The sequence below is a fragment of the Macadamia integrifolia genome, chromosome 11, assembly GCF_013358625.1.
Source record: "Macadamia integrifolia cultivar HAES 741 chromosome 11, SCU_Mint_v3, whole genome shotgun sequence".
Classification (NCBI taxonomy): domain Eukaryota; kingdom Viridiplantae; phylum Streptophyta; class Magnoliopsida; order Proteales; family Proteaceae; genus Macadamia; species Macadamia integrifolia.
Genome location: NC_056567.1, coordinates 22,066,475 through 22,077,543, shown reverse-complemented (window position 1 = coordinate 22,077,543; position 11,069 = coordinate 22,066,475). Strand labels below are relative to the sequence as shown.

Here is an 11,069-nt window from a genome sequence, read left to right as displayed (position 1 = left end):
TTTTTAAATAAAGGTAAATTCATCTCATCTCAAATGATCCAATATTGATCGAGATCAGTATTAGTTAAGACCAATTCTAAATTTTAAAAACTTGGTTGGCAGCCTGAATGTTTCAATTAGGGGTGTCAATAGGCTAGGTTGGGTCGGATTTCTTAAAACTCCAACTCAACACTAAGGTCTCTGAACTAAGTCCAGGCCCAACCCAATCCTAGGTATATCTCAACCCAGGCCTGGTCCTATTGGCCTCCACCCAACTCAGCCCGACCCTTATAGATCCTGATTGGGCCAGTCTGGGGCGGGTTTGGCCCTAATTGACCATGGCAGCCCTTGTATATTGTTTGGATGGGAGAGAGAGACCATTAATCCACTGAATCTCAAAAAGGTGTTGATAGTGTATAAAGACATTTCAAAAATATAAATTTTATATGTTAATGTAATCTTATAACATATTTATTTGTATTATATATAGGGTCAGGTTGGGCTGGGCTGGGCCCAACCCAAGCTCTACCCAAGCCCAGCCCGGCCCTTCATTGGGCCTGAAAATTTCAGCCCAAGCCTGCCCTAAGACTGAAACACTTAACCTAAGCCCTGACCCAGCTTATGGCGTGCTAGAGCGGGTTCGAGCTGTCTGGGCTTTTCTGACATCTCTAATTCCAATCACCACTCAAGTGGTCAGACATGGAACTTTTCAAAAGACAGCAATCTAAATGTTCAGATCTTGAATTTTTTTTCCAAAATATTGTGGTTGTTGATCAAAGGAGGTTAATGGACCGAAGATCCCACCCTGGTTGGATAGTAAGTGACAAATTAGTATGGCACAATAAAGCATTTGATGAATCCCAAAACAGCCAAAAGGAGAACTATGATGAAGGATTCCATATCAGTATGTTACGTACCCGGAGTAAGTATGGAGAGAGAGAGAGAGAGAGAGAGAGAGAGAGAGAGAGAGAGGGTGGATATAGAAAAGATAAATATGAAAAATGAGAGATTTTGGTTTTACAAAAGAATCCTTACGTCTCTTGGGTGAGGAAGCCTATATCATTTCTAAAGACATAATTTAGGAACTTTTAAGTCTCCGTTTTGAAAGAATTTAACAATTCAATGACAAGGGTAGCGGAACTTACCTCCTCATAGACTGCATTCCTACCTTGTTGTCCAACGCAACTCCGAGAATTATCTGAGTCACTATTTCTTCTTGAAAGAGAGAGTCTTCTGGCTTTTATCTCTATCTCTCAAATGTAGAAAATGATGGTGGTTTTTTACATTACTAATGAATCCAGTGATCCTTCTCTTATATTAAAATAGTCATAACCCTTATTCCTTTTCGTTCAAGAAAATAGGAGTTAGAATTCTCCCTTATAACGACTAAGCTGAGTAACGCCCACTCATAATTGCTAAGAGCAATTGCTATTTCCTCTCTATCGGAGAAGAAAGAAAACCAGTCTCTGCTGTGCAGCTCACTGCTTTGTTGTTTTCTCTTATTAATCGTTGAAGACTCCTCTCTACCGTAGAAGAAAGAAGCCTCAACCGACGACGAAGATCGAAGCTGGAGAAGTACAAACCCTGTCTCTCTTCTCCGAAACCCTCAAGCATGATCTACGTCCTCCACTACCAAAACCTAGGCACCGTTTGACAACGTTTTTGCTGTTTCTGTGTCTAGAAATAGCAGAAACAGCTTTTCACATTTCTGAAAATAAAAACGGATTTTTTGGTGTTTGATAGACCTGTTTCTCGAAACGTTTTTTGTAGACATAATGCCTCTAAAAAACTCTGTAGTATCATCGGATGCCCAAAATGGAGAGAGGGTTGAGTTGCCCTTTTTAGGTTTAAATAGTTAAGAGATTTATTGGGCATAAAAGCTTTTTTTTTTTTTTTTCTCTCTCAAATTCATTTAAAAAAACGACGAATAGTCAAAGTCGTTTCTAGAATTATAAATAGGCATAAATTTTGATTTATATTTCTAGAAATGGGTGAAACAAAACAATTTTATCAATCGCTTTTTAGGTTGTTTCTCCGTTTCTGGGAACATGAAAACGTAGAAACGACATAAATGAAACGTTGTCAAATGGTGCCCCAACCTTCAGATGGTATCTTCTCTCTCCTTTTTGATGTATTAATTATATTCTCATTAACCATAATAAGGTGGTTCTAATTTTTACATGAAATAATTTGATTCTTCATCCCCGAAATAGAAGTTCAAGCCCTTCCAAAAAGAATAAAATAAATTAAAATAAAAAAAGAGGGAAACAAAGAGAGGGATACAAGCAGGAGGAAGAAACGAGAAGAGGTGGCTTGTAGATTAGCAGAGAAGGGTCGTTTTTGTACTGCGTTTATCTTCTCTCATATCATACTCCCATCAATCGCAACTTTTTAGTTCTCTGAATGAGTTTTGTTAATGAGTTGCAGGTTTATCCATTGACAGAGGCACTAGGTCTGGTAATCTCAGTTGGGGTGTTTCAGCTCTATCGAAACCTTCACCAAAACCATGAGGTTATGTTGGTGTCTTCCTTTGTCCCTTCCCCTTCCTTCAATGGTTTATCAGGGTTTGAACTCCGAAGATGATTTGTGGATTTGGGTTAAGGTTATTTAAGGTTAAAAAGGTATGTTGGCCATTTTCAGGTGTAAAGAGCTCAGCTGGATAACTCATAAGAGCAAAATAGTCTTTTCATTCAACCACTAACAAGAAGTTTCATGGGTTTCAAGTAAACTTTTCAATAGTTTAGGGTGTCAAGCAATTTGGCCATAATATAGGGGGTATCTAAGTAGTTAATCTAAAATCAAAATATACATATATAAATGGTCGGGTTAAACATGTCAAGCTGAGTCAAGCTTGTAATCAATTGGGCCAGTCGGGTCCCCGTCAAGCTTACACCATGCACTAGGAACAACTGATTGTACAGGTCAAGCCAGACCCGTGTTTATTTTTTTTTTTTTTTTTTTTTTTTTTGAGAGAGAGTTATTATTAGATTTTATGTGTATCAAAGTTCCAAAATATTTCTCTGTTGAGCCAGGTTGGGCCATAGCCAAGGTTGAGTATGGATGTGGGTCTAGTTCTATACCCATATGTAGGTGTTCAAACCATTGTTAGTTAAAATGGGAACGGCAAAAAAACAGAAACGTACGGTACGGTCAAAAAAACAGAGAACGGCAAACGGACGAAAACGAACGGTATGAGTATTAAATGTGTAGTTTTCAAAAAAACGAAACCAAAAAAAGGGTAGTATACTCATGCAATTTGAGAGATTATTACCTGTATACATGCATCTAATATTCCAAAAGCTCTAGGAATTCCAAGATAAAATAGCTCAATGGGCTACAAGAAAATGAGATGTTGCTAGCTTTAGCTTTTCTTTACCTCATTGGGCTATAAGAAGATGAGATTTTTTTCCTATAAATAGTATGGAAGTTAAAAATAAAAAAACCAAGTACCATATTGTCTTCACTCTTCACTTTTACTAATAGGTTTTTTTTTTTTTAATTTTTTTATAAAATTCCTATTTTACCCTTAAAAAACAGATACGCGTTTAAAACGGATTCTTTTGCCGTTTCCGTTTTTTTCCGTATTGTATAATAACATACGGAAAAACGCGTTTTAAACGGCAAAAAAATGGGAACATGTTTAAAACGCATTTTAACTAACAGTGGTTCAAACACATGCACACATACATATCCACAGATCCACCCACATGTGTAAAACGTAACATACCTATAGACAGTGAAAACTTGACAATTTTGACAACATTATAGAGGTGTTTATGTTCTTTTCAACTTTGTGCTTAGTTCTTTTCAGTCATTGTATAACCAACATTTTGAGTCTCTTTGTAAATCCTTTTTTATGTCTCTCTGTGTATTTAGTTTATAGAGTGTCTAAGTAATGAGTATAGCTTTTAGACTCCCAATGTGATTGAATTTGGTAGTGCATCTTATGTGATTATGGAGTAGCTTAATCTTGGAAGTACAGACGTGTTGCTTAACATTGTTGCACAATTAGAGGCGTCTAACAACCTTAAAATAGTATCATTTTGATATGACTCGACTCCAATTTCACCCATTCTTCATTCAAGAAGATGAAGAATTACTATGTATTATGAATTCCTACATCATCAACATATTTCAGATAAGTCTTATACACTACCCGTCATTATTTTCTTACACGATTTTTCCCTTTAGTTTCTATCAGTTGTAGATTTCAGTGGCTTAAAACATGTTTATATAAGATCTACACTTCAAAGTGGTAGACATAGAGACTCTAACCAAAGTTACGGCTTAAGAAGGGATTGGTTTTCAAAGTGGAAAACACTAGAAGGAGTGGGAGAGAATGATTTCAAGTTTGAAGTCCTATTATTTTTCTGACTCGTTTGAGACTCATTGAGAGGGATAAAGAGAATGAGACGATCCATTAATGTAGTTAGCTCATGGCCATGCTTCGTCCTACTCTGGTAGCCATTGTTGGCCTAATGCAATTGTCACTCATTATTGATGAGGATTTATGACATCCAATAGCCCATGGGTGACGAAACCAGGCAGAGAGACCTATTGCTGAAAAAGCAGGGAGGGAGAGAGAGGGATAAATGCAACGGTGTGCATAGAGGGAGAGAGAGTGTGCAAGGGCAATGAAATGAGTGGTTTTTTATAGCACAAAGGCTGAAAGGCCGTCCTGGCGAATATGGGATTTTTGCACACCACAATTCACCAACTGCATTGGACAATTGTTGTTAAGATTAGTGGCAAGTAAGATACTAAGGTGAGAGCATTGGCATGGCGTGGGAGATTCCATCCTCCCTTGCTTGCTCAGAGAAAAAAAAAATGAAAAGAAAATTTGATGCAGAACAAAATGATCCAAGCCCTACGTCAGTGAGAGGTGGACCCATTCAAAACCACGTTTTCATTTGGTTCACCATCTGATGATTTTGTAGTGGAAGGCATGGATTTGGGTATCGGTATCGATATTAGTTCGGTGCGTGTTAATCACTTTTGCTTTTACTTAAAATATATATATATATATATATGTATATAAAAGAACAAGTAAGCTAGCAGGTCACCTAAGAATTAGGTATGCTAGCGATTTTTCACCAGTAGATTAAACAGATATAGTCCATGCTGTTGAAGAGATGTAAGTATTTGTACAATTCTACACATGAAAATGAAGGTAGAAATATTATTAAAATGTATATGTTCAGATGCGTCAAGTGTACAGCCGTACATAACTGACATTGGTCTTGGGAACGTAACACTTTATCTTTGGGAACCTAATATCTTAAACGTCTAATGTGCGGTGTTGGTCGGAGAAGAAGTTCCACAACCCTCTGCTAATGTGAGAAGAAGCTCACCGGAGATTATATCTGTTTCTGTTAGAGATTCCCTTAAATGATTTCTTCTTGGATCTATGAATTACAGGTGTTAGATGTGACGAAAATCCTGGATGAACATCCAGGAGGAGAGGAGGTATTGATAGAAGCAGCATGAAAGGATGCTACGAAAGAATTCAAGGATATTGGCCAAAGCAAGGCTTATCAGAACATGCTAGCCAAGTGCCAGGTGGGCGTCCTTCAAGGATTCAAGGTACAAGAAGGAGAAGCTACTGCTACTGCTTCTTCATACAAATAAAGCAAGGGCAAAGAGATGTTAGCATTCGTGATCAAGGAAGATGGGTTGCCCAAATTTAAAAGCTTCATCGAGTTCTTTGTTCCGCTCATGGTCGCTGGCTTCTTCTTTGGCCATAGGTACTTGACCACGGCGGCCTAGTTCTCCTATTAGATTGGACATTAGTCCTCTGCAAAAGGCTAAAGCCCTCCTCCGTTTTTCCTTTCCCACCCCCCCCCTTTCTTTGTTTGTTGGAATGTGAGAAGGAAGAAGCCAAAATATGTTCATCACAGTTAGTAATTTTCAATGAATTATCCTATATTGACTTCAATTTCCTTCTTCTTCTGATGATGCATGAAGGAGCCCACATACTTCCCTTGTTTTTGTTGCTAGATTTCATAAGAAGAGTCATATGAAGATTGAAGAGGCCCGTAAACTTAGCTTCTAAATTTGTAGGCCTACAGAGATTATGATGCAGCCAAATATCCCAATATCTTCCTTCGGTGCCACCAATGCTGCTTTTCACACTGACGTTAACCCCCGCTCCGGATAACAAAGCAAGGTCAATATAGGTCGCAAAGATGTTCTGAACCACTTTGTTGCAGTCGGTAGAAGAAGAAGAAAAGAGAAATGAGGAAGAGTTAGAGATAGGCGTGGACAAAGGATGGGTCACCAAGAGTTGTAGACGAGGTTCGCCAAGAGGAAAGAAGAGAGAAGAACAAATGAGGAAGAGGGAGAGAGAGAGTTGCGTTACTCAAATCCCCTCTTTTCAATAAAAATCCCATTTTTCCAAGGAAAGTTGACTGACATCCCTCTTCCCAAGGATACCTTATGTGGTTGAGGGGTGTACTCTTGCCACTCTCCTAATGTATTTAAAAGTTAAAAAAATAATTTTAAATCTAATGGTTTAAATCAATTAAATGCAATCCAACGATTCAAATTTGCTAGCATTCCTAATTCTTAGGTACTGCTCTAGCAAACCTATCCCTCTATATATATATACATTATTTTATCGAGTATTACTTGTAACTGACAGAGAGTTTTGAGGTACTTTTTTTAAAAGACAGATCAGCTTCAATCAGAAAAAAAACTAAGGCTGTGTTTGGTAGCCAAGAAAAGAAAAGAAAAAAATACATTTTTTGTATTTTTTTTCCTTGATTAAGAATTTTTCTTTGCACTTGGTATGTCTTCAGTCAAAAGAAGATTTTTTTTTTTCAAATTCAAAATTTCCCTTGGGAATTGTGAAAATTTATTTTGATCTTTCAAAAATTTTCTTGCTAAAAACACAAGAAAACATGAGAAAATATGAAAACATAATAAGACAAAAAATGAATGATTACACAATGATTTCTTATGTGTCTATCTCTCTTAAAACTTAATTTTTTTTTGAATTTTTTTTTCTTTTTTTTTTTCTTTTTTCTCTTGCAACCAAACATACATACTCTTTTTATTTTCTCATAATTTCTTCTCTTTTCTTCTCTTATTTGGTAGTCAAGAGAAGAAAAGAAAAAAAAAAAAAAACACTTTTTTGAACTTGTTTTTCTTGGGTAAAGAATTTTTCCAAGAAACGAGAGATGAGATGACAGAGTGGCTGATTTCAATGGCAGTCGAGGTCATTGGAACTTTGACCAGAAGGATACCTGTTTCATTATTGCAGGTGATTGGCATGCATTTTATGAATCCTGTTCCTACCATGAAACTGGTTGAGATTATAAGAGGTGCGGACACATCAGATGAAACATTTGTGGCAGTGAAAGCCTTGGCAGAGCGGTGAGGGACTGAGGGCTGTACCCATAATATTCTTTTCTTTTTAACTCTTGGGGACAAACATAGCCTAGGAGCCGTAAGGTACTTTCTGGTCAGAAAACGACAAAAAAATTACGTGATCGGGAGATTTGGGTTTTTCCATAGCGGAATCGGTGTACTGTCAGTGGAAGTGGTAGAGGTGGTGATGGCGGAAACGAAGGCGATAGGGGTAGTGGGTGGCGGGCAGATGGGCTCAGGTATCGCCCAGACCGCTGCCGTCGGGGGCATCGATGTTTGGCTTCACGACTCCGACGCCCAAGCTCTCAACAGAGCAAGAAAGTCCATCTCCAGTTCCCTCCAGCGCCTTATTTCCAAAGGCCTCCTCTCTCAGGTACTCTTTTGTCTAGTCGCTCCAGTTCAATTTCAAACACCTCATTATCAACAAGAATGAGACCAGATTTGTTATCGTCGTAGATTCGATCAAGAAACTCGAATTAGATCAGGTTTTGTGAAATCGGAACTGGAAATTTAATTCTAGTTCAAACACCTTCGTAACAGGGGGGAAGCGATCAGATTTTCTTAGAATACTGAATTTTCTTTTCTGTCAAATTTATTCACATAACAGGGAGTAGGCGCTGATGCTCAGCGTCGTCTTAAGTTTACCTCGAATTTGGAAGACTTTCGATCTGCAGATGTTATCATTGAAGCCATTGTCGAATCTGAAGATGTTAAGAAGAAACTGTTTTCTCAACTAGATGGAATTGCCAAGGCTTCTGCGATTTTGGCTTCTAATACAAGTTCCATTTCCATTACTCGCTTGGCATCAGCTACCATGCGTCCCCAACAGGTTTTGCTACTATCTCCATGATTATCTATTTCAATGTTAATTTCCTTTCTTTTCTCTTCTCAAAAACGCAAATTTTTTTTATTCTTTGCTTTGTAGTTCCCTGGGCAATTGTGTGATTTGAAACCTCATCATCTACTCCATTGTATTTCTGCTAGCATCTGTTCATCAGTTAAACAGTTAACATCTTGGAGACTGAAATTTCACCCACATTTCAAGACCATGTATGTTATTGACATACATGGATGGAGGGTAAATGCTTCAAATTCTGATTGGCCAAGGATCAAAACCCCTTGTGTAGTGAAAAGAGAAGAAAGGAAACAAAATTGGGAGAATAGGATGATGAGAACCTTGGAAGTGTCCCAAAACCAAAATAGATCTCTGCTGAACTATTTCCACATGTTAACCAACTGATTGTTTCCCATCCCCCCCTCTTTTACCTTCTAAATGGTTCATTATCTGCACCCACTACCTTACCTATATTCACTACCGTGTATTAACAGAAAGCCTTTAGGCTGCCCTGCTCATCCAGTACCTGTTACATACCACTCTTGCATCAGCTTCTAGTTTCTTGAACCCAGGTTGTAGCTAGAGCATAGTATACCAGTTCCAAACAGCAACTTTGACTAGAAGGATACCTGTTTCATTATTGCAGGTGATTGGCATGCATTTTATGAATCCTGTTCCTACCATGAAACTGGTTGAGATTATAAGAGGTGCGGACACATCAGATGAAACATTTGTGGCAGTGAAATCCTTGGCAGAGCGGTGAGGGCTGTACCCATAATATTCTTTTTTGGGAATTACTGGCTCTCTGTTTTCCTTTAACCAAAGTCCCAAACCATATCCCATATCTCAGTATTCAAAATGAACTTGTGGGTGATTGTTTGGATGCAGGCTTGGAAAGATTGTTATATGCTCTCAAGACTACCCTGGATTCATTATAAATCGGATTCTTATGCCTATGATAAATGAAGCATTCTTCACTCTCTATACTGGGGTGGCAACAAAAGAGGACATTGATGCAGGGATGAAACTGGGTACAAATCAGCCGATGGGCCCTTTAGCGCTTGCAGATTTCATTGGACTGGATGTCTGCCTGTCAATAATGAAGGTCCTTCACGTTGGTCTAGGGGACAGCAAATATGCTCCATGCCCTCTTCTTGTGCAGTATGTTGATGCTGGTCGCCTGGGAAAGAAACGAGGTATTGGTGTGTATACTTACCGTAAAGTACAACCATCACCTCGTCTCTGAATGACGATGTGAGACACACAATGAATCCTTTGATCCCTAGCCATCCACAAAGAAAAAAAATGAGGTAGTCACTGTGTACACCTCCAATAAAAAGCCAGCAGCTATGAAACCATTACCTTGAACATTGAGCAGTCAAGCCATGTATTATGTGGGAATGAGACAAAATAAATACTTAATTTTTCCTTGTGTGGCTATTCAAGCTGTTCAGAAAGACTCTGCGTAATAATTTTGGTAGGATTAGAGTGGCATATGGCATTACCAAAACTTTCCCATTATGCACATACAAATACATCCCTCCCCTTAGGTAAAACTCACTTATGCTGTCAGGGATTTCTCAGGGATTGTGTGTATGTAATCAGAAAAGAAGATGGGATTGAACTTGGTAACTTCCCAACAATGAACACATACATCTTCAATCATTTAAGGTCTGATTTCTTCAAGGATTCCAGCAGGCTGAGTACAGTATTTGGCCCATCTATTACATTGTCGCATTTTCCCCTTGATGATGAAATTGAACTAAGGACATACCTGTGTGCACAGTTTGTACAAGGATATCCAATTCATGCGAAGATCAGTTCTGTCTCTTTCTCTTTCTCTAAAATTTTCCTCTTTTTGTTCGCTAATATCCTTTCCTTCTTTGTGCTTCCTAGAGTGATTTATTGCTGCTGTTTCATCTTTACACTATCATGGTATTGCAATAGGCTTTGATGTAAACCCTCCGAACTTAGGAAATTTAGTGTTTCATTCTTCTACAAACTGAGGGTAATGATGTGAAATGATTTTCTGGATGTAGTTGGATTTTTTTTTTTTGTTATAATTTTATGTTGTTAATTCTAGTGTGTCTAGATAAGATCCTAGGTTCATTTGGATTTGAGTAGTATTTTTAAATTTAACCCGAGGGTAGTCACTTCAGCTGATGAAACTCATAAAAAAGGAAAAATCATTTCTATCTGTAATGGTTCATTGCTCATCAGATGTTGGAAAAGAATTGAGTTAGATAGTTTGGGAAAATAAAAAATCCAACGAGGAGGACACCTCCTATCGTGATTGGGAAAGTGATAACCTTATAGTAATGCCTGGCTTTAATTTTCACTCATTGGGACCTAGTATTTTTGGAGAATTTTTTGCTATGACCTTGCAACAGGAGGATTAAACATGAATATCCAATTGCACAAAGAGTTTACGAGTACGCAACAAGAGATGGTTTCTGGACATTTTCCAGTGATCAGGTAATTTAAGATCCTATTGAACTGCTTGCTGGTCATAACCCTCAATCAATTCTAGACACTTAAAAGGAACTATCAAAATGTATTTTCTGGTACCTCTGCTAATCATGTTCTTCCTTATCCCCTTCAGACATTTAGGTGCTCAAATGAGATGGTTTTCTTTCCTTATTTGTCTTTTGATATAAGGCATGCAAATTGAATGGGTTCCTAGGTTTATATAGAAGAGGGATCATCTAGTTTCATTATCTTATCCAGTTAGTAACTTAACATTCATGTCTAATTCTTTATTTTGTTAATTCTAGTAGGCTGATTAATAGCGAGAAGGATCAGAGTATTTATGGAAGAGTTGATTTTCTCTTTGATGTATTCTTTGGCAAGGCTTGTTAGTTATGGTTTAATGCTCTCTCTCTCACAC

The 11,069-nt window shown here is 37.9% G+C and overlaps 1 protein-coding gene across 1 annotated transcript; it reads left to right on the top strand.

The window, feature by feature from the left end:
- Positions 1-7,359: 7,359 nt before the first annotated feature.
- On the top strand, positions 7,360-10,029 carry LOC122093925 (3-hydroxybutyryl-CoA dehydrogenase). Its single transcript, XM_042664481.1, has 4 exons — positions 7,360-7,720; positions 7,955-8,176; positions 8,829-8,941; positions 9,071-10,029. Exons 1-4 carry the CDS (start codon positions 7,535-7,537, stop codon positions 9,426-9,428), a joined length of 879 nt encoding a protein of 292 aa, XP_042520415.1. The 5' UTR covers positions 7,360-7,534; the 3' UTR covers positions 9,429-10,029.
- The last annotated feature ends 1,040 nt before the right edge of the window (positions 10,030-11,069 follow it).

What these genes read in the sequence shown, in the direction of transcription:
- LOC122093925 (XM_042664481.1), top strand. Translation starts at nt 7,535, where the DNA reads ATGGCGGAAACGAAGGCGATAGGGGTAGTGGGTGGCGGGCAGATGGGC. An exon ending in CCAAAGGCCTCCTCTCTCAG is followed by an intron (nt 7,721 to 7,954) that starts GTACTCTTTTGT and finishes TTCACATAACAG; the next exon opens with GGAGTAGGCGCTGATGCTCA. An exon ending in CTACCATGCGTCCCCAACAG is followed by an intron (nt 8,177 to 8,828) that starts GTTTTGCTACTA and finishes TCATTATTGCAG; the next exon opens with GTGATTGGCATGCATTTTAT.